Source organism: Mesoplodon bidens (assembly GCF_964165515.1).
Source record: "Mesoplodon bidens genome assembly, chromosome: 4".
Lineage (NCBI taxonomy): Eukaryota > Metazoa > Chordata > Mammalia > Artiodactyla > Ziphiidae > Mesoplodon > Mesoplodon bidens.
This window is the reverse complement of record NC_138160.1, coordinates 140008804-140032261: the sequence shown is the minus strand read 5'-3', so window position 1 is coordinate 140032261 and position 23458 is coordinate 140008804. Positions and strand designations below refer to the sequence as shown.

Below are 23458 nucleotides of genomic sequence, written 5' to 3'. Positions count from 1 at the left end.
CCATTCCCCTCCCCCAGCCCCTGACAACCACTAATCTACCTTCTGTCTCTGTGGATTTGCCTGTTCCAGACATTTCATATACATAGAATCATACAACATATGGGCTGCTGTGTCTGACTTTTTTTACTCAGCCTGTTGTTTTGGGGGTTCATCCAGTTTGTAGCATGAATCAGCTCTTCTCCATGGACATTTTGGGCCTTTGTTGACAGTGCGGAGAGAGGGTCAGAAACTGAGACCACCCCCACCCCCCGCCCCGCCACCTCTCCACCTCTGGCTGAGAAAAAGACACAGAGAAAAGACAAAGTTGAGTCTAAAGGAAACAAGGAGACTCTTCCAGACCTGGAGCCCAGGGCGCCCTGAGGCTGGAGTTCGGGAAATGGGGAGGTGGACATTTTCGGAGTGCCCAGCCTACAGCAAGCACTTCATAACAATTTATTGGTAGAGTGAACTCTGACGTCTGAAGACCCTGGCCTCCCATTTAGCTCCTAAGTCTCAGAAGTGGACCAGAGAGGGCTGGAGACCTGGCCAAGGGCACAGAGCCCCAGGCCACCCATGGGGCTCTCACCCAGTGTCCAGCTTCAGTCTGGGGCCAGCAGAGAAGACCCCCCGGATGTGGGGCTCAGGGTCCAGGGCTCGGGTGTGTTTGTGGTCTGAATGAGGCCACCACGCCCAGGCTGACTTCCTGGGTTTCTCTTTCACTTTGACTTGCCTTGGGAGGGGCCATGACACCTAACTTTTTTTTCTTTTTAGTTTTTCTTGCTAAGCTTTAATGTGTTCCTGGGTGAGGACTGAGTGGCTGGGCCCTCTCCAGCAGCACAGAAGCTCGTCCAGGGCTGCCGCCCTCTTCGAGGACCTAATGGGGCAACGGGTGACCAGGCTGGTCCCCCTCTTTCTCCTCCTGTTACCCCGACAGGGTGGTGAGTCCCCTACCCTGGAGTCGCGGCTCTTCTTGCCGGGGTGGGGGGGGGCTGTGTGTGTATATGTGGAGCGCTGTGGACCCGGTTCCCAGGGTTGTTTCTGTGTCTCTGTGCCTCAGTCTTTTCCTCTGTCAAATGTGAGCTGGATGATCATGGATTCTGATGTCAGACTTGGGCATCTCCCCTCTGGTCTTGATTTTGTCTTCTGTGTAGTAGGCTGAAGCTTTGAATCTTTCCCACGTCCCAGAGTTTAATGAGAAATAGCTAAGGAAGGGATAAAGACCAAGTATATATATAATATATATATATATAATATAGTGTTATGTACCCAGTGTATGTAATATACATACTCTCTCTCCATCTTGGGGAATCGAATGGGAAGGGACCCAGCCCCCAGCAGATGAGTAGGTTTGGACTCTCATCCCAGCTCTGCTGTTTCATGACCTCGGGCAACATCTTTGTGCCTCAGTTTCCCTCTCTGTAAACTGGAGATCAGCAAGGTTTCAGGGCTTTTAGAGGTCAGGCAGGGCTGGAGACCAGCAAAAGGGAGAGGTACAGGGGACCCTGGATTGCTTTAGAGGAGCGGCCCGAGAGCTGGATGGGTGGGTGGATGGATGGATGGATAGGTGAGTGGATGGATGGATGGATGGATGGATGGATGGATGGATAGAAAGGTGGATGGGTGGGTGGGTGCAAGGATGGGAAAGTGGGCAGGTGCATGGATGGTCACTGGGCAAGCCCCCCTCCCCTGCAGTGAAAGGCTGAGACTGTCATTATCTCTTCATTGCCTTTGCAGCTGAAGCCTGTGGCACCATGGGGTGCTGTTTTCAGGATCCACCGTATCAGTATCCGGATGCAGACTCAGGTCTGGGGCAGTTCCCCATAGTGGGAGGAAGGGGTTGTACTGGGCTCTGACTGACCCATCCTGAGCAGCCACTCCCTCAGCTCCCTCCTGCCCAGCCAAAGACTGGGGTCTCAGGAGCCCCAACCTGACAGCCTGATGGCCTGTCCTCACCAAACTCAGGGGTCCTGGAGCAGTCACCTCTGTAAGCCTCATCTACTCCGTAACAGGGTCGCAGGACTGGTGTCTGTGTCCGTCCTGATTGGTCAGCATGTGGGGCTAAGCAGCTGTTAAACATTTTGAAGTTGCTCCGAGGCAAGCATTGCTGGAACATTCATGCTTGTAACAAACTCACTAAATCTGCCACTGGGCAAGGCATTTCATCTATTCTTTTGTTCCAGAAATATTTACCAAGCACGTACTACGTGCAGACACAGTTCTAGACATGAAGGAATCAGCTGCGAGCCCAGCTGTCCTCCTGGGGTCACAGCCTAGTGCAGCAGGTGGACAAGAGGCACACAAATGCATATCCTGCATACAATGACGTGCTATGAATAAAACAGAGCAGGGTGAGGGATGGAGAGGGAGGGGGCTGCTTCAAATAGCCTAGTGCTTGAGGAGGTGACACTGAAGGAGAAATTGGAATGTCAAATCTGGGGCAAGGACATTTCAGGCAGAGGGCATAGCACATGCAAAGGTCCTGAGGTAGAAGTGAGCCTGGGGTGTTTGAGGACCAGTGAGGAGGCTGAAGTGGCTGGAGGAGGAGGTGTAAGGGAGATGGCAGGAGACAGGCGGGAAGGGCACAGGAAGGTGCTGGAAGTCACAGCGTGTTTAGGCTGAGGTGACACCGGATTGCGTAAGTGTCTCAAAGATTCCTCTCTGGGGTGTGTCAGTTTGGGGACCCCGCCCCTTCCCACTCTAATCTGTTCTCAAACCTCCAGGCTTAGCTTCGGGCCCCCGGGACCTAAACTGCTACCGGATACTCAGCAACGCTGGTTATGAATGTTCCTGGGAATATGAGGGCCCTGCAGCTGGGGTCAGCCACTTCCTGAGATGCTGGTGAGGATCCTGCCTTTGCTCCTGACCCCCTGCCTCTACTCTCAGATATATGACCTCAGCAGTGTCTTTGCCTCTTCCTGGGCCTCAGTTTCTCATGTCAGAAGGGAGGGTTGGGGATCTGTGTTGTGGGGTCAGCATGGGTGGGTATCCAGTTTGGGCGGCAGTTAGGATCCCTGTGGTCCTTCCTTCATCCTCACCCTGTGACTTATTCATCCATCTATTCATTTCTTCCTTCTCTCTGTGGCAGCCCATGTTAGGAGATTCTGGGATCCTCCAAATCCCTTAGTCCCAAGTTGATCCCTAAGAAACCCACAGGGTGGGGAGTGGGAGTAAAAGGGGAAGAAAAGGATCCTGGGATGTGATGCATATCATCTGCTGTGGCTGCTGAGACTCAGTACCAATACCCTCCTTCCCGCAGCCTCAAGCCTGGGCGCTGTTGCTACTTTGCCGCAGGCTCAGCCACCAAGCTGCAGTTCTCCGACCAGGATGGCATATCCGTGCTCCACGCTGTCACTCTCTGGGTGGAATCCCGGGCTGCCAACTGGACAGAGAAGTCCCCCAACATTACCCTGAACCTCTACAGCTCAGGTCAGCACCCTGTTCTCTTCCTCCCCACTACCACTTCCTCACCCGGAGAAGCCTCTGGTCCCCAAGCCTAGACCTGGGGGAATTCTGGGTCCCTGGCAAGGGGCTGGATACTGCCAGCTGTTTTTACATCCAACTCTGTCATGTAACCTGGCAGAGTCTTTCATGGTCCCCTAACGGATCCCCTACTGATGAACATTTAGGTAGCTTCCGGTTTCTCTTTGATACTGTAATGTGGCCAAGACCCTGTTGGGTCTTATAATTTTTTTTTTTTTTTTTTTTTGCTGCACTGGGTCATCATTGCTGTGTGCGGGCTTCCTCTAGTTGCAGAGCATGGGGGCTACTCTTCTTTGCGATGCTCTGGCTGCTCATTGCGGTGGCTTCTCTAGTTGCGGAGCACGGGCTCTAGGTGCGCAGGCTTGAGTGGTTGCAGCACACGGGCTCAGTAGTTGTGGCTCGCAGGCTCTAGAACACAGGCTCAGTAGTTGTGGTGCACAGGCTTAGTTGCTCCGCGGCATGTGGGATCTTCCCGGGCCAGGGATCGGACCCGTGTCCACTGCATTGGCAGGTGGATTCTTAACCCCTGCGTCACCAGGGAAGTCCCCCGTGTTCGGTCTTTAAAATCTGTTTTCACGAATCAATAACATATACTTAGTTTATACTCGTTGAACTGCTACTGTGTGCCATGCTTAGTCATAGGGGACATGGGCAAGGCCAATGGAAGTCACAGCACAGGGCTGAGACAAGGGTGAGATGAATGAGGCATCCTCCTTGGCCACAAAATGTTATGGGGGTGCCAAAAAACCTCAGTAGTCATTATAAACTATATCATGATGCAACTTTTCTTTTTTAATATTTATTTATTTATTTATTTGGCTGTGCCTGCTCTTAGTTGTGGCACGCAGGATCTTTGTTGCCACTTGAGGGTTCTTTGTTACAGCATGCGGGATCTTTTAGTTGCAGCATGCATGTGGGATCTAGTTCCCTGACCAGGGATCGAACCCAGGTCCCCTGCATTGGGAGTGCAGAGTATTGAACACTGGGCCACCAGGGAAGTCCCATGATGCAACATTTTAAAAAAATCAGTATTAATGCAAAAAAAAAAAAAGCCATGTCAAATCAAATATCAGATTTTTTTTTTTTTTTTTTTGGCCTCACTGCACAGCACGCAGGATCTTATTTCCCCGACCAGGGATCAAACCCACACCCCCTGCAGTGGAAGTGCAGAACCCTAACCACTGGACTGCCAGGGAATTCCCCAGAACTTCAAATAAAGACAGGATCTGACCCTGTATTTGTAAAACCTTGCCTCACTCTCCTCACCCTAATCTCAACCCTGTCCCTGCCTTCATGGAGCCCAGATTCATGTAGGGTGATGGACAAGGCATGATCATTACACATGATGAGATACTGCTGGGAGGTCAGGGAGGGCTCCAGTTCAAGGATGAAAAAGATCCAGTAGGAATAAAGATGGGGAAGTGTGGATACAGCAAAACAGAGGATACAGCAAGTGCAAAGACCCTGAGCTAGAATCAGGCACAGTATGACCGAGATGCAGAAAGCATGATAGATGTCTCTCCTCAGGCCAGGCTCCTTGAAGTGGGGTTAAAAAGTTAGTAAGAGGGCTTCCCTGGTGGCGCAGTGGTTGAGAGTCCGCCTGCCGATGCAGGGGACACGGGTTCGTGCCCCGGTCTGGGAAGATCCCACATGCCGCAGAGCGGCTGGGCCCGTGAGCCATGGCCGCTGAGCCTGTGCGTCCGGAGCCTGTGCTCTGCAAGGGGAGAGGCCACAACAGTGAGAGGCCCGCCTACCGCAAAAAAAAAAAAAAAAAGTTAGTAAGATTTGGGCTTCCCTGGTGGCGCAGTGGTTGAGAGTCTGCCTGCTGATGCGGGGGACACAGGTTCGTGTCCCGGTCCGGGAGGATCCCACATGCCGGGGGCGGCTGGGCCTGTGAGCCATGGCCGCTGAGCCTGCGCCATGGTCGCTGAGCATGCGCGTTCGGAGCCTGTGTTCCGCAGCGGGAGAGGCCACAACAGTGAGAGGCCCGCATACGGAAAAAAAAAAAAAAAAAAAAAAAGTTAGTAAGATTTCCCTAATAGTCCTTCAGAAAAAAATAGAATCAGTTAATTACCCTCTCATCAGCAATTTACAGAAGTGCCTGTCTCACCACAGCCTTGCCAGCAATGAGTATTAATATTTTAAAGACACCTTTACTAATAAGATCCTGTGTATAAATCTTAACTCTTTGACCCATAGAACCCCAGGCTTAGATGGGACCTGTAAAGGTGTCCCTGATTCAAATTTTGGGAGCTTGGTGGTTTACTATGGGCCAGGAGGATCATGGGAAGATTTTCCAGAATTTTCAGGACCAACAGCTCACACACATGCCGGCTTCCCCTTCCCAACCCCCAACTCTCCTTCCAGTTAAATACGACCCTCCCCCAGGAAACATCAAGGTGTCCAGGTCAGCGGGGCAGCTGCTCATGGAGTGGGAGACCCCAGCCCACCAGGATGGTGCTGAGGTACAGTTCCGGCACCGGACACCTGGCAACCCGTGGAAGTGGGTGAGTTTGTTCTCCAGATCAGGGGTTTGAACAGGCACAGGGCACCCTCACACCTCTCCCATCAGTTTTTCAATCTCTGTATCTATCACCCTTCCCACCTGGCCTCCACTCTTGCCCCAGGTTTAGCCTCTGGGTCTCTCTGACATAAAGATCTGATTGTGATCTCTCTTGCTCACACACCCTCCATGGCTCTCCACTACCCTCAGTAAGGCATCCTTATCTTCAGCTGGCCGTAGGTTCCCTCACTTGCCTCATGCTTCCTCTGGCCCCCCCCGTTTTTTTTTTTTTGTGTGGTACGCGGGCCTCTCACTGTTGTGGCCTCTCCCGTTGCGGAGCACAGGCTCCGGACGCGCAGGCTCAGCGGCCATGGCTCACGGGCCCAGCCGCTCCGTGGCATGTGGGATCTTCCTGGACCAGGGCACGAACCCGCGTCCCCTGCACCGGCAGGCGGACTCTCAACCACTGCGCCACCAGGGAAGCCCCTCTGGCCCCTTTTTGAATGGCCATCATTCTTTGCCCATGCCCTGGATTTCCGGCCTCTTTGCCTTGGTATATGCAGTTCCTTCCACCTGCATGCCCTCCTCTGTACCTGGGCACGTGTGAATCCAACCCACCTTCAGGGTCCAGCTCAAGGGCTACCTCTTCCAGGAAACTACCTTTCCACCATTCCTCCCTCCCTCCCTCCTTTCCTTTCTTTTTTTTTTTTAAGCCATGCTCTGTGGCATGTGGGGTCTTAGTTCCCCGACCAGGGACTGAACCCTTGCCCACTGCATTGGGAGCACAGAGTCTTAACTGGACCGCCAGGGAAGTCCCTCCTTTTTTAAATTCAGATGTAACTGACTTACAAAATGATAGTAGTTTCAAGTGTACAACATGATTTGATATTTGTATACATTGTGAAATCATCACCACAATAAGTCTGTTTAACCTCTGTCACCACACAGGCATGTTCCAGATTTTGCTTCTTGTAATGAGAACTTTTAAGATCTACTCTCTTAGCAACTTTCAGACAATACAGTTCAGTATTGTTAAATATAGTCACCATGCTGTACATTACATCCCCAGAACTTATTTATTTTATATTGATAACTTTGTACCTTTTGACCACCTTCACTCGTTTCGGCCACACGCTACTCCTCACCTCAGGCAACCACTACCCTGTTCTCTGTATCTATGAGTTTGGTTTTTTGTTTGTTTTAAATTCACTTGTAAGTGAGATCATACAGTATTTGTCTTTCTCTGTCAGGCTTATTTCACTCAACATAATGCCGTCAAGGACTATCCATGTTGCAAATAGCAGGATTTCCTTCTTTTTATGGCTAAATAATATTCCATTGATACATGTACCACATTTTCTTTACCCATTCATCCATCAATGGACACTAAGATTGCTTTCACGTCTTGGCTGCTGTAAAATGCTGCAGTGAACATGAAGGTGCATGTATCTTTTCCAATTAGTGTTTTGCTTTTCTTTGGATAAATACTCAGAAGTGGTATTGCTGGATGATATGGTAGCTCTATTTTTAATATTTTGAGGAACTTGCACTCTGTTTTCCATAGTGGCTGCTGCAATTTACATCCCCACCAACAGTACACAGGGTTCCCTTTTCTCCACATCCTCGCCAACAATTGTTATCTCTTGTCTTTTTAAAAAAATTTTTATTTATTTGTTTATTTATTTTTGGCTGTGTTGGGTCTTCGTTTCTGTGCGAGGGCTTTCTCTAGTTGCGGCGAGCGGGGGCCACTCTTCATCGTGGTGCACGGGCCTCTCACTGTCGCGGCCTCTCTTGTTGCGGAGCACAGGCTCCAGACGCGCAGGCTCAGTAGTTGTGGCTCATGGGCCTAGTTGCTCTGCGGCATGTGGGATCTTCCCAGACCAGGGCTCAAACCTGCGTCCCCTGCATTGGCAGGCAGATTCTCAACCACTGCGCCACCAGGGAACCCCTATCTCTTGTCTTTTTGATGATAACCATTCTGACAGATGTGAGGTGAGATCTCATCGTGGTTTTGATCTGCATTTCCCTGATGATTAGTGATGTTGAACACATTTTCATGTACCTGTTGGCCATCTGTATGTCTTCTTTGGACCTTCATTCATGCTTCAGCTACTCTATTCTCCCCTCTGTCCCCTGCAGGCAGGGCAAGCCTAGGCTTGCAAGAAACCTCAGCCCTGACCAATTCCCCAAGGAGTCCCTGGTTTGGGAGAGACAGAGACACCCCCTCAGCTTCTGAATTGTGGTGTCTCTCCCTCCCTCAGCCTGGGAGCATCTTGAGTCCAGGGAGTTGCCTCAGTTTGGGCCCTATCTTCCCTCCAAATGTTGTGCCCCTCCCTGAGCCTCAGTTTTCCCATCAAGTGAATGGGTTCGGATCAGTCAGAGGCAGGTGACATGGGACTCCTGTTGGGGAGGGGCATCTCTTTACTTTTTATCTCCAGCCCCCTAACACACTCTGTAGTGGACCCTCTCAGCCCCCCTTTGCAGATGAGGAAACTGAGGCTCAGGATGTCCAGGGACCTCTCAGCATCAGCCAGGGAGTGTGGGGCTAGTTGGGTCCTAAACTTGCCTCTCCTCACCCACGACACCACAAACAGATAGGTTTTGTCTCTTAAAATATTTTTTTAGGAAATTATAAAAATATAATTTTGCCTCCTAAAATAATTATTTTATTTTATTTTTTAATTTTTGGCCTCGGCACACGGCTTGTGGGATCTTAGTTCTCTGACCAGGGATTGAACCCGGGCCCCAGAAGTGAAAGTGCCAAGTCCTCACCACTGGACTGCAAGGAAATTCCCCCAAATAATTCTTAAAAAAAAAACCAAACAACTTTTTTATTTTGGAATAATCTTAGATTTTCAGAAAAGTTACAAAGAAGTACATAGAGCTTTCACCCAGCTTCCCCACAGGTTAATGGCTTTCGTTCCCAAGTCTGTCTGTCACTGGTCTCTTGCTATGAACTAAACTCCAGAGTTTATTTGGATTATCACCCGCTTTTCCAAGAATGTCCTCTTTCTGTTCTCAGATCCAATCCAGGGTTCCATGTTGCATTTAGCAAACTAATTGTTGAAAATTTCAAAAGAGCTAGAATTTTCAACACCCAAATGTAAAACAATGTATAAATATGGTCTTGTTTTAGGGCGACTGTGGACGTCAGGATGATGCTGGCTTCGGTGAGAATAATAGTGACAATGACAGCGGTAGCAAGTTAGCATTAATTAGGCACCCGCTGTGTGCTAGACCCAGTGCTAAATTCTCTGTAGGCTTGTTTGTGCCTCCCTGTAGTTCAGTATTGGATTATTCCCATTTCACAGGTGAGGAAACAAAGGCTTGGGCTTGTGAAGCCTTTGGCCAAGTTCACATCCCTAGTAGGTGGCCTTGCTGAGACTTGAACTCCAGGCAGTAAAAAAGAAATGGGCGATCCTTGAGGCCCCAAGAGCACAGGACCTGGCCTATTCTGGTTGTGTCCCCAGGGTCCAGCACATGATTAGCTCTCAATAAGTGCTTGTACACAGTTGGCACTCAATAAGTGCATGTGCACAGTTGGAGCTTAATATGTGCATGATGGCTAAGTGACCAGTGCCAAGCCCTGGGCGCTCCCGGCTTTGGGACAGCCCCTTTGCTTGATGTTTGATCTGCTTCTTCCCAGAGTCATGCCTCTGCCCCTTGGAGATGGACACGGCCCAGGAATTCCAGCTGCGGCGACGGCTGAGGCCAGGGGTCCCCAGAGGTCCCTGGAGCAGCTGGAGCAGCCCTGTGTGCATCCCCCCCGGTGAGAGCACCCTGGACCACAGGAGGGGAGACAGGCGTTAGAAAGATGGTAGTAGTATTAGAAATAAGGTGGTGAGTGTTAGCAATAAGGTGATGGATGTTAGAAATAAGGCTGCCGAAGAAATTAGGGAAAATTAGTGCAAGGTGGCAGGGCAGTGGGCAAGTTTCACTTTGTAAAATGTGGCAAATCCGTAATAAAAAGAAAACATTTATCAGTCTTTCTCTCCTTCCGATTAGTTTGGTGGGTTTTGTTCTTTGAAAGCCGAACAAGGAGTTGATGGGTGCAAGTGGCTGTGTCGTGAAGGCAGATTTTCCCAAATGACACAGGAAGCTGGAGCCAGAGCAGCTCCAGAGTGGAGATGTGGCCCGAGGTGGGGGTGGGAAGGAGAGATGGGGGGGGTGACTGTCAACATTTGTCCCCCTACCCTTTGAACTGGAGCTTCCTCCTGCCCACCCAAGTGCGTACCTGCTGGGAAACAACTCTGACGGCTGTTTTCAGATTTTTTTTTTAAATTGTAGTAAAAGAAGACATAATATAAAATTTGCCATTTTAACCATTTTTAGCCAGTTGCATTAAGTATATTCACACTATCGTGGAGTGGATCTCCATGTCTGCAGATTTTGAAAACTACTTAACGACCCATGGAATCCTGTGTTTCATGGGAGGGAAGGAAAAGGTCCCGGGTCCCAATCCAGGGTCTGCAGGACGTTGTGAGCAAGGGCTCCACCCCCAGTGTCACTGTCTTGCTGTCTCATTGCAGAAAAACCCCCACAGGCCAAGGTGAGGTTCTCAGTGGAGCAGCTCCGCCCGGATGGGAGGAGGCAGGTGACCTTGCATGAGCAGGTAATGGGACCATCGCCGGCCTGTGGGGTGGCCTGAGGACAGATAGAAGGGGACAAGAGGCTGGAGTGGAAGTGCTTAAAAGGAGGGAGATGAGCCGTGGAGGTGGAAGGGACCGGAAGGACTGTGGGTTGAACTCTGAAGGTAATGGGGAGCCATGGAGGGTGTGTGAGCAGAGGAAGGATATGGCTGGACTCAGGTGTTCACAGGCTCCCTCTGGCAGCCATTGGGGGAGCAGATTTTGGGGGCTCTCGTGGAAGCTGGAAGGCCAGGAAGGGGTTGACTGTGCTGGTCTGGATGGGAGATGATTTTTTTGAAGTCCCCCAAACAACTCATTAAGTACAGTCGAATGAACACATTTTCCAGAGGAGGAAACTGAGGCACAGAGGGGAAATCCCCTGCCTGAGTCAGGGCAAACTCACCATACATTTCAACCCCTGGCTTCACCATAATTGATTCCGCCAGGCCCCCAGTGGGCTGGCATGATAAAGCTGTAGTGAAGCTCCTTCTCATCCTAGGTTTCCTATAATTTGAATTCCTTTTCTTAGGAAAAATTTCCAGGCTCGAAGTAACTGGGTCCAAAGACGGAAACATTTTTTTTTCTCTGGCTTTCAGTGGGTTTTGCCAAATTATTCCCCCCCTCCCTAAACCAATGAGCAGTGGATGTGTCAGTTTCCCAGCAGACTTGCCAGCACTGAGGTTTACTATTTTTAAAAAATGTTCATACATGTCATCAGCTGTGGCCCGTGGATGAGCCTGTGCTCGTGGGCAGCATCCTGATGTCAACCCACAGGGACGACGTGCATGTTCAGGTCCCCACAAACTGTCTCTCACACTCACAACAGCTGCCCCAGCTGGAGCTTCCGGAAGGCTGCCTCGGGCCCGACTCGGGCATGGAGGTGACCTACCGTGTCCACCTGCATATGCTGTCCTGCCCATGTAAGGCCAAGGCCACGAGGACTCTGCGCCTGCGGAAAAAGCTCATCCTCTCGGGTGCCGCCTATGACCTGGCTGTCGTTTCCCGGAATCGCTTTGGCCTCGGTCCCAAACAGACATGGCACATTCCTGCCTATACCCACTCAGGTGCCTTTGGCTGGGCAGTGGGGGGGCCCCTTGGAGCTGAGCACGTACTCTGAGCCTCAGCTAGACTAGGGTGAAGCAAGTGAGGCACAAAAGTGTAATGTGGTGTCTAATTTAGGAGTGTGTAAAGTCAGTATTCAAAATGCATAGCATTAAAAAATGCATAGCGGGGCTTCCCTGGTGGCGCAGTGGTTGAGAGTCCGCCTGCCGATGCAGGGGACACGGGTTCGTGCCCCGGTCCGGGAAGATCCCACATGCCGCGGAGCGGCTGGGCCCATGAGCCATGGCTGCTGTGCCTGCGCGTCCGGAGCCTGTGCTCCGCAATGGGAGAGGCCACAAGAGTGAGAGGCCTGCGTACCGCAAAAAAAAAAAAAAAAAAAATGCATAGTGCTATAGTGTAATAGTTAAAAAAATTCTCACTGGCAAACTGTGGCCCAGGCTAAACACTTGTTTTTGTAAATAAAGTTTTATTGGGACCAGCCAAGATCAGGGTGTGGCAAGCAAGGCAGGGTCGTGCAAATACAGGGTTGATCCTGTCTTTATTTAAAATCTAGACATTTTGCTCATTTTACATACATGTATACATATATTAAATATATACATATGTTTATACACAATGAAAATATCAATGGTGATGATGTGGATAAAAGGGAACCTTCATACACTGTTGGCAGGAATGTAAATTGGTGCAGCCACCATGGAAAACAGTATGGAGATTCCTCAGAAAATTAAGACTAGAACTACCATATGATCCAGCAATTCCACTTCTGGGTATTTATCCAAAGAAAAAGAAAACATAATTGGAAAAGATATATGCACCCCTATGTTCATTGCAGCATTATTCACAATAGCCAAGATATGGAAACAACCTAAGTGCCCATCAATGGATGAATGGACAAAAAAGATGTGGTGCATGTATCCAATGGAATACTACTCAGCCATAAAAAAGAATGAAATGTTGCCATTTGTGACGACATGCGTGAACCTTGAGGATATTATGCTTAGTGAAACAATTCAGCTGGAGAAAGACAAATACCCTATGATTTCACTCAGATGTGGAATATAAAAACCAACCAACCAGCCAACCAACCAACCAACCAAACAAACAACTGACTGACTAAATAAATGGACAAACCAAAACTAATACATAGATATAGAGAACAGATTAGTGGTTACCAGAGGGGAAAAGGCAGGGGGAGGGGAGGGGTAAAGGGGATCAACTGTATGGTGACAGATGGAAACTAAATTTTTCATGTTGAGCACACAGTAGGGTACTCAGAAGTCGAAATATAATGTACACATGAAAGATTTTTATTATTATAATATTATAAACCAGTGTTACCTCAAAAAAATAAATCTAAAATTTAAAAATTAAGGTTTCGGGGCTTCCCTGGTGGCAGGCACAGTGGTTGGGAGTCCGCCTGCTGATGCAGGGGACACGGGTTCGTGCCCCGGTCCGGGAAGATCCCACATGCCACAGAGCGGTTGGGCCTGTGAGCCATGGCCGCTGAGCCTGCGTGTATGGAGCCTGTGCTCCGCAGCAGGAGAGGCCACGGCAGGGAGAGGCCCGCGTACCGCAAAAAAAAAAAAAAAAAAAAAATTAAGGTTTATATGTATGTATATAAACATATGTATTTTATTGAGGTAAAGTTCACATATCAAAATGAACCATTTTAACAAGTACAATTTGATGCCTTAATTACATTCACAATGTTGTGCAATCATCACCTCTGTCTAGTTCCAGAACCTTTTCATCACGCCCAAGAGGAGACCCCGTCCCCCTTAGCAGTCACTCCCCATCCCCCTCCCCCAGCCCTTGACAGTCAGCAGTCTGCTTTCTGTCTCTGTGGATTTGCCAGCTCTGGACATTTCATAGAAATTAATCATATACTATGTGACCTTTTGTGTCTGGCTTCTTTCACTCAGCCTGATGTCTTCAAGATTCATCCACATTGTAGCGTGCATCAGTGCTTCATTCCTTTTTATGGCTGAGTAATATTCCATTGTGTGAATGGGCCACATTTTGTTTATCTGTTTATCCACTGACGGACATTTGAGCTGTTTCCATTGTTTGGCAACCATGAATAGTACTCAGTACATATTTTTAGGTTCATTTTGATTTTTTAAAAAATATTGCATTAGAAGAGTGTTGATCTTGGTGATTGAGTTCTTTGGCGCCTCCTTAATTTCATGCCCGAGATAAGTGCCTTGCTCGCTTCACCTTAGTCCTGATCCTGCTGAGCACCCAGCTGGGCTGTTGGGATGATGCCCATTTCAGAGATGAGATGACTGAGGCTCAGACAGATGAAGCCACTTGCCAGGGTGACACAGCAGCAAGTCTGTCAGCTCCTGGTCTGGTTCGGGCCATGGCCTCGCTTTGTGACCTTGGGCTGGTGGCTCTCCGGCTTTGAGCCTCAGTTTTTATATCATTGGGATGATCACGGTCCCACTTTGTGGGAAAGTGGTGCCTGTAAAATGCTCGGCACTGGCCTGGCACATACAGTCGGAACTCAATAAATGATAGTTATTGTCCCTAGAATTGGAAGCAGTACCCACCTCTCAGGTTGATACGGGTGGCGTTGCTGTAGGGAGTGGAGAGATGAGCCCAGGGGGCTGAGTGGGTCTGTCCTCGGGGCTCTGAGTTCTGGTCCAGCCGGGAGGCTCCTCCTCCACCACAGCCACCCACCGCTGGGCAAGGTGGGTGGTGGGTGGCCAGGCATCTGCTGGACCAGGAGATGCCCACTAGCCTGACAGGGTAGTAGTGGCAGCATAGGGAGCACTGACTGTGGGCATCCTGGCAGGGAACCCACAGTCAGGCTGGGGGAAGACTCGATTCATTCAATCAGCCCCTGCTGTCCCCTCTGTGCTCAGCCCCCATCCTGGCAGCCCCCAGCGTAGGGAGACAGAGCCAGATACAGACACTCCTGGCCCTGGGGGGTTAGAGCTTGTCAAGAGGGTGGCATGGGGCTATAGGAGCCTTGGGTTGGGTGTGGGGAGCATGAAGCAGCTATTCTGATGTGCCTCCCTTGTCTTCTTCCAGAACCAGGGGTTCTGAATATCAGTACCGGAGCCAACAGGACCACCATGCATTGGCCAGCCCGGGCCCAGGGCATGACGTACTGCATTGAGTGGCAGCCCCAGGGCCAGGACGAGAGCCTTGCCACCTGCACCCTGACGGCACCCCAGGACTGGGACCCTGCTGGAACGGGTACCGTAATATCGGTTGCCCTGCATCCTCCATTAGAGCTCCTGGTCAGCTCAAACCTACAGGCATCATCCATGTGGGGTGTCTGAGGGCCAGAGAGGTCTTGCCACTTGCTCAAGGTCACACAGAGGTGGGGACAGGCCAAGACAGACCCTCCCACTCATGCAGGTCTGGAGCTTCCTGCTGGGATCCTGGGGTGTCAGGGCTCAGCCCTGGGAAAGTTGCACCCCAGCAGGTAATGAGTCTCACGTCCCAGGGTGTTTGTTAAACATTCACCCGTGCCAGGAAAGGTAGCAGCTAGCAAGATGCAGGTGGCAAATTAATAAGGCCTCTGGAGGGAAAGGGAGGGTGCCAAATGGCCCAAGCAGCCTCTCACTCTCTGACATGGTCTTGGCCGGGGCCCCAGGAAGCCTCAGCCTCAGCCTGGCCCTCAAAGAGCTCCCAGCCAGGGGAGACAGAGCTGGATGCAGACACCCCAGCGCCATAGAGTAGGAGCTGTGCTGGAGGGGGTGGGGACAGGCTAGGAAGGGGCAGGGACTGGGTGGGAAGGGGCATGAGGATGGAATCCTGGAGGAGGGGACATTGGTGCAAGGGCTTTGAAGCATGGGTAGGAGTGCTCTAAGAGTTCCTGGGAGATGGCGCAGGTGCGGAGGTGGGGACAATCTATTTACTGGTCTGACCCTTGCTAATCCTTCTAGCAACGCACAGCTTGAGCCGAGCATCTGGGGCAATGTGGCAGAAGGAGTGTTACCGCATCACCATCTTTGCCTCTGCACACCCGGAGAAGCCCACCTCGTGGTCCACCGTCTTGTCCACCTACCATTTTGGAGGCAATGGTGAGTGGCCTAAACCTGCAGGGTGGTCTCCCCAGGGGACGTGGCAGTGGCCTTGGGTATCAGGAAGGGGGAATACCATTTAGAGGCACCTACTGCATATGAGGCCCTGGCCAGAAGCCAGACACATAGAAGTCAGCTCAGTCAACTCTTAAGATACCCCGAGAGGCATTGCACCATTATATAGTAAGAAAACTGAGGCTCAGAGAGGGGAAGTGATGACACCAAGAGTGGTGGAACTGGGATACAAACCCAGACACAGCTGACTCTGTGGCCAAGGTTCCCTGGGTCTCCGGACAGAAGCAGGCTGGGCAGGCAGGAAGTACTCAACTAGCACCCTTGGAGCTGACTGTGGTAAAGGATGTTGGTTGCAGCCTCAGAGGCCGGGAGCCCACAGCATGTGTCTGTAAAGAAACTCAGCCAGGATTCAGTGTCTGTGGACTGGACACCATCTCTGCTGAGCACCTGCCCCGGCGTCCTGAAGGAGTACGTTGTGCGCTGCCAGGATGAGGCCAGCAACCAAGTATCCGGTACGTGAGGCAGCACTGGCCTGGCTGGGGGAGGAAGGGCTCTGGGCTTGAGTTCTGCCTTGCTGTGTGACCCTGGGCACCTCACTGTCCCTCTCTGGGCCTTGGTTTTCACACCCATGGAACAATAGAGTTGGACTCAAGGGTCTTGACTGATCCTTTAGACGGCAACTCCCATGGAGCGGGGATGACTGTCTCCATTCTACAGATGGGGAAACTGAGGCCTGGAGAGGGATTCACCTACCCAAAGGTTAAACAAGCTTGGATTTGAGCTCAGTTAGGTGCCCCTTCCTGCCCCATAGGAGGGAAAGGTCTCACCAGGGCTGGAACTTCCTGTCATTTCCCACATTGGGAACCTCTTCCTCCCCACTGGGTCACACAGCCTCTCCTGAATACAGCATCGCCCATCCATCTCCTGCAGCAACAGGCCAGGCCGCCAAGACCATGAGTTTATATCCTGCCTTCCCTCCTCGAGCCCAGCACAGGGGCGGGAGGGGGGTGGAGGGGGGAGGGGGGTGGAACGGGGGCTGCTCTGGCATCGGACATAGACATTCTGCCATCAGCTTGGTCACCCTCCGTTGTTTAGAGGGGGTAAATGAGGCCAAATGGGAGTCGGTGACTTGTTCACAGTGGCACAGCTGGAAGCAGCCCATTTGCTGAAAACCACTTTGCCAAAAGTCAAATTGCTGAAAATTTATGCACCAAATGCCCATTTGGCCAAATGTACCAACTTCCCTGAAATTTCTTTTGGAGAATATTCCTCTTGAATATTTACAATGAATATGGATTTAGGGTTCTAGGAATTTTTCTTCTGTATGACAGCCAACAACTGTATTCTCATTTTAAAGAATTTTATGGGGTGCTTTATTTTTAAAAAATCATCCAATTCCACAGACACTTGTTGAGATCCTACTTTGTGCTGAGGTGCTGGGGACACTCGGGGAACAACTTAGACAAAGTTAACCCTGACCTTGTCCCTAAAGATGAGAAAGAGGTGAGGGAGGAAACCATGTAGTTATCTGGTGAAAGGGTGAACCAGGCCAGGGAAACAGCCAGTGCAAAGGCCCTGAGGTTTGCGATTGAACCTGGTGCCCCTTAGGGAGCTCTGAGGAGAAGGCAGATGCGGCTGGAAAGGAGTGGGCTAGGAGCAAGTGAAGGGCAAATTGGTCAGAATTTGAGAAAAAACAGCATCATTCACTAGTATTTTGATGAAGAATATTTTCCAAATAAGTTTGACGTGAATTGGTGCATTTAGGGAAGATTATTCAGCAAAATGTCTGTGAGCCCCCACTCCCACCCCCAGGGTGGAGTCCAGAGTAAAGGGGGTTTAGGGACCCACGCTGCTTCCTGCCCACAGAGCTGTCAGTGAAAGCCACAGAGACCCAGATCACCCTCCAGGGTCTGCGGGCTGCCACAGCCTACAAGGTGCAGGTTCGAGCAGACACAGCCAAGTGGCGGGGCGCCTGGAGCCAGCCCCTGCGCTTCACTGTCGGTGAGTGAGGGAGCAGGCCCGGGTACTTACCCAGCATGCACTGCCCCATCCCACATGTCGGCAAGCAGTCCCGCCCTGACCCTCCATCCTTCCATGGCTCCACATGCATCCCTCTCAGGAGAAAGTCGCAGGCTGACCTGCTCCCAACTCCTTCACCTCTGCTGCAGCTTCCCCTCATGAACCTTCTCTCACACTGCCTTTCCCTTGCAGGCCTCTCTGTCTGGAATGTTTGGTCTCCTTGTCAAACTCCTATTCATCCTTCAAAACTCAGCTCAAAAGCTCTCTCCTCCAGGAAGCCTTCCAGGCTTCCTTCTGGGCACCCCCCACCACTGCCCCTCCAACCTGGCCTGACGCCTTGGGAGTGTGTGTGGGTGTCTGTGTGGGTTCTGCCTCCCCCAGCCTTGGGGCTCCTGGGGAGAGGAAGGGAGCAGGGGGCTATTTATTGAGTGAATGAATGAATATGAATGAATGAGTATCTCATCACAAACATGAGGAGGTGGGCTCCATTGTCTTGGGGTGTGTGGCAATGAGAGATTTGGAGACCAAATGATCCCTGATCCTGCCACGGTCCCTACCTGTTGTCCATGTTGAGAAATCTGGTCCCAAGAGAACCAGTGAGTCAGACTGGGTGTGTGGTGGGCTGGTCTGGGTCCGGGGGAGCAACCACACAGGCCCTACCTGCAGGCTCTTGGAGCTACAGTATCCTGAGCACTTATTGTGTGCCAGGGCTTTATCCTGTAGTCACAGGGCAGGCAGGGTCCCACTTCACAGAGGAGGAAACTGAGACACAGAGGGATTCACAGTATGCCAGGGTCAGCAGTGAGTTAATGGAGGGCCCGCCCCTCCCACTCCCTCCTCAGTGAGAAGCAGGAGGTGGCTCTCCCCCAGCCCAAGCTCTTCTGCTTCCAGAAGTCCAGGTTTCTGAGTTGTCCGATTTGTCCATCTTCCTCACATCTTTGGGAAGCTTCGTGAGCATCCTTCTTCTGGGAATCTTTGGGTACCTCGGCTTGAACAGGTAACTTGCACCCCTTCCCCCGAGATGATCTGTAATAGTGATAGTAAGAATAGTAATAACTCCTCCCCCCAAGTAGGTTTTTATGTCCACTTTCGAGATGAGGAAACTGAGGCCCAGATAGTCAGGCCCAGGCATCCAGCAGTGGCGACAGTGCTGGGATTTCAATCCGGGTCTGTCAGTCTCCCGTACCCCTGACCCCTTAGCCACATCCTCACTCCCCTTATTATAACCTAATGGAGATGAAAAAAATAAGTCAGTACAATTAAAAAGTAAGAACGAACAGAAGCACTGACCAGTTCTCCTCCCTCCCCAGGGCTGTAAGGCACCTGTGCCCACCCCTGCCCACACCTTGTGCCAGCACTGCCGTCGAGTTCTCTGGCAGCCAGGGGAAGCAGGTAAGGACCCCCTTTCTAATTCCAGGTCTTGTTTATTGGGTCCATATCTGGACCAGGGCTCTGAAGAGTAATGGCCATGCATTAACTCATTTTACTTTCCCCCAACCCACTGGTGCAAGGACTCCAAAAGCCTGTCCAATTTTATAGACAGGCAAATAGAAACCCAAAGGGCAACCTCGTGTGGGTCATTTATTAGTAGCAGAAACAGAACTGAAGTGAGTTCCACAAAGGAACCTGATGGAAAAAAAATTCCAGGGTGGTGGGCTTCAGGCATGGCTGGATTCAGGAACTAGGACTCCATCTCTTTGTGGTGCTATCCTCCCTTCAGGCTTCTATCTCAGGCAGGCTCAGCCTTCCCCCTGTGGAAGCAGGGTATCCATTTTTCCCATTAACTGGAGCAGAATTCTCGGACATCACTGATTGGCCCAGCTTGGGTCATATGCCCATCCCTTAGCCTATCACTAGAACCAGGGGGTAGGAGTGTTCTGATTGGCTGGGCCAGGATCACATGCCGATGGCGAGAGCTGGCGTGGGGCTACTGCCATGCCCAACCACATCAACTAAGAGAGGAGAAGGGGCAACTTTCCAAAGAGAAATGGGGGGCCCTTCCAACTGATCCTTGAATTGGTCTCGGGTTTTAGAGAATTAAGCCAGAAGGGACCTGGTCTACTCCATCCTTGTGTGGATGAGAAATAGGGCACTGCCCACAGCCTTAACCCCACCGTCCGTCTCCAGGTTTGGCAGTGGAACAGCCCGGCAGACTTCCCGGAGGAGGTGTCCCAGCAAGAGGCCCTGGTGGTGAACATATCCTGGGACAAAGGAGAGCGAGCTGAAGTGGACACAGCTGGGCTTCTCAAGGAGAAGATGGAGCTGCCTCTGGGTGCCCCTGAGCCAGCCCTGGACACAGAGCTGCCCTTGAAAGACAGGAAATGGGTGCAGGGATGCCCTGAGTCTGGGACTCTGGGGCCTGACCGGCAGGACAGTCTGGAAGACAGCCCTGCCCAGGCAGCTGGACTCCCGCTGCTCCTGGGAGACCTAAGGCAGACCCCCAAATTCCGTTCCCAGGGAGAAACAGAAACATCTGCCTCCTCTTACAGACAGGAAGACCAATGATTACAATCACGACAGTTGGTTATTAAGTGCTTATTGCATACCCAGCCTGTCCTTTCCAGGCACGTGATGCCCTGAATCCCCATAACCGCCTTGAGGTACATGGCTGTCTTATTAACCTATTTCAGTGAGCCTCAGTGAGGCTCAGAGAGGGCGAGTGGCTGGCCTGTGGCCACACAACACAGGCAGGAGTCTAACCCAGGCGGAGTGACTCAGACCCCATCCCCACTGCCCAGGCTCTGGCGTCAGTGCCCCCCACCAACACCCACTCTGTCCAGCACCGGTTGCCACATGTCCTGTGGTGGAAACCCTAGAAACCGCCATGAAACGGGAGCTGCTACCCAGGGCCAGGGCCTGGCATCCATGGAGCAGGGCGCTGTTGGCCTGTTGGGGGTGTGTGGGATAGACTGGAGGGGGGCCCAAAGGGTCTCAGGCTGATCCCAGGGCCCTGGGCTGGGCATCCTGTCCCAGAAGCATTGGATGGGGAATCTGGGCACAGAGTTCCTGGCTGCATTGCAGGTTCTCCAGGCTTGGAGGATCTAGGTGTGAGGAAAAGAATGGGGGCTCTAAGCATTCTGAGGGGGGCATTGGCCCCTCCCTGGCCTCAGACTCCTCCCCTATAAAATGGGGGTGAAAAAGTAAAATAAAATAAAAAATAAAATGGAAACGCGGCTGCTGCTTTCACTATGGCTCATTACAAAGCCGCCCATCAGTTCTGGAGGTACTTGGAGAAGTCGGGGGTGCTGGGCACGCTGACCAAGGTATTGGTAGTCTTATATGAAGAACCGGAGAAACCTAATAGTGCTTTGGATTTTTTAAAACATTGCTTAGGAGCTGCTACCCCAGAAAATCTAGAAATAGAGCTGCTTCGCCTAGAATTGGCAGAAATGGAAGAGAAATATGAAGCTATTGTAGAAGAAAATAAAAAACTGAAAACAAAGGAGAAATTCAGTAAACTTATGGTGGCCAGGAAGAAAATACCTTACTATAAGCCACAACGTCTTTGGGAAGATGTAGATTATTGCATATCAAGTATTTGTGCAGTGCAGTTATGAATGGGATTTAAATTTTAGTTTCCCAGTAATTTAAAAGATTTATATAAAAAGTTTTCATTAGGTTTGATTGTATTAAATATTAAAAATCACTGAGTGGTTTAAAAAGATAGGACGGGGACTTCCCTGATGGCGCAGTGGATAAGAACCCTCCTGCCAATGCAGGGGACATAGGTTCAATCCCTGGTGCGGGAAGATCCCACATGCCCCGGAGCAACTAAGCCCGTGAGCCAGAACTACTGAGCGCACACGCCTAGAGCCCGTGAGCCACAACTACTGAGCCCACGTGCCACAGCTACTGAAGCCCACATGCTTAGAGCCCGTGCTCCGCAACAGGAGAAGCCACTGCAATGAGAAGCCCGCGCACCCCAACGAAGAGTAGCCCACGCTCGCCACAACTAGAGAAAGCCCGGGCGCATCAGTGAAGACCCAATGCAGCCCAAAATAAATGAAATTAAATCTTAAAAAAAGGACTTTAATATAAACTTACTGATTCAGTAATTAAATTGAATGTAATAGTTAACTTGTTTTGTTGTTAAGTTTTTTACCCAATTTAGAATAAAATTCACCTAAACTCCAAAAATTAATTAATTAAATGGGGATGATAATAATGTTGACCTCACAGAGCTGCTGGGGGGAGGGGGGCGGGTGTCTTAGGCTTAATAAATGAGTATCTTTCCCCTGACTAAAGCCTGAGAATTAATTTATTCATTCCACACATTTATTAATCTCTCCCTCTGGATGCCCCCCAGGAGAACCCAATCTGGGAGAGACAGAGCTAGATGATCACTTGGAACTCTGCTAAATTAGGACTGGGAGGCGGGGGTGGGGGTGGGGGGGTGGACCAGCCCAAGGGGCAGTGGGGCTGAGACCGCTAGTAACGGGAGCCTTGGTTGTCCCCCAGCCCCGCCCCTCTGCCCAGGGCTCAGGCCGGGACCTGGGGTTCTTCCCTGGTCCTAACACCCAACGCCCCGCAGCAGGACCCGTGACCCCCAGACACACCTTGAATCTGCCCACTTCCTGTACCCTCGCCACCCGACCTCCCCTCATTCTATTAAAAAAAATAATAAATGTATTTATTTTGGGCTGCGTTGGGTCTTTATTGCTGCGCACCGGCTTTCTCTAGTTGGGGCGAGCCGGGGCTACTCTTCGTTGCGATGCGCGGGCTTTTCATTGCGGTAGCTTCTCTTTGTTGCGGAGCATGGGCTCTAGGCACGTGGGCTTCAGTCTGTGTGGCACGTGGGCTTCAGTCGTTGTGGCTCGCGGGCTCTAGAGCGCAGGCTCATTAGTTGTGGCACACGGGCTTAGTTTCTCAGCAGCATGTGGGATCCGGGACCCGGGCTCAAAGCTTCGTGCCCTTCATTGGCAGGCGGATTCTTAACCACTGCGCTACCAGGGAAGTCCTCCCCTCATTCTTAAACGAGTTGGCTCTGATTCCCCGTATGGCCACCAGGTGGCAGCAGCGGCGCGTGTCTCCCAGGACCAGTCCGCCCAGCCCCCCTCCCACCTCCCAGGGAGTTTCCAAAACAGACTTATCCGGTTTTAAACGAGGGCGGGGTGGAGATTAAAACCCAGTACCACTGAATTTTGTGGCAAAAGGAGATGGGACCTCTAGGTGAGGGAGGTCTGGCAGCTCGTAGGGCCGGGAATCGAGAGGTCCAGGCCCCTCCTCTTTGGGGGTCTTCTGTTTCCCCATCTATGCATCTAGATGGGGAAACAGAAGACTTGGTCCGAGTGCTCCAGCTACAGTGCTGCTTACTGTTCTGCGAATGTTCCCTCCCTTGGATTTGCCACCTCGCAGCTTTTGCTCAAGTGCCCTCTGCTAGATATGCCTTCCCTTAAAGATCAGTCCTCCTCATTCCTCAGGGCTGGGCTCCAGCCTGAGGAAGAGGCCCGGACAGTGGCAGAACCAAGTGGACAGGAAGGAGGGGATGCTGGGTCAGCAGCCTCATGAGAAAGACCAGACTGACCTGACCCCCAGGGGCTCAGAGCTACCCACCTCAAGTCCAGCATCTCCCCGACCCCCCAACACACACACACAGCAGAACCTCCAGGGAGCTAAATGCCCCCATGCTGGCCATCCCATTCTTGGGCCCACAGGTAGCACACGACCCAGTTATGTGGTCTTGGAGTTGGCAAGCTCACCCCCTGGGTCCAAGGGGTAGGAGTTTGGTGTTT

At 51.2% G+C, this 23458-nt stretch overlaps 1 protein-coding gene across 1 annotated transcript; it reads left to right on the top strand.

Annotated features, from left to right (window-relative positions):
- The first annotated feature begins 465 nt into the window (after nt 1-465).
- Nucleotides 466-21907, top strand: IL12RB1 (interleukin 12 receptor subunit beta 1). Its single transcript, XM_081233154.1, has 16 exons — nt 466-917; nt 1714-1782; nt 2700-2817; nt 3236-3405; nt 5827-5966; nt 9099-9132; nt 9609-9731; nt 10492-10574; nt 11417-11654; nt 14692-14859; nt 15555-15692; nt 16064-16219; nt 17574-17708; nt 18618-18723; nt 19037-19118; nt 19854-21907. Exons 1-16 carry the CDS (start codon nt 770-772, stop codon nt 20229-20231), a joined length of 2286 nt encoding a protein of 761 aa, XP_081089280.1. The 5' UTR covers nt 466-769; the 3' UTR covers nt 20232-21907.
- The last annotated feature ends 1551 nt before the right edge of the window (nt 21908-23458 follow it).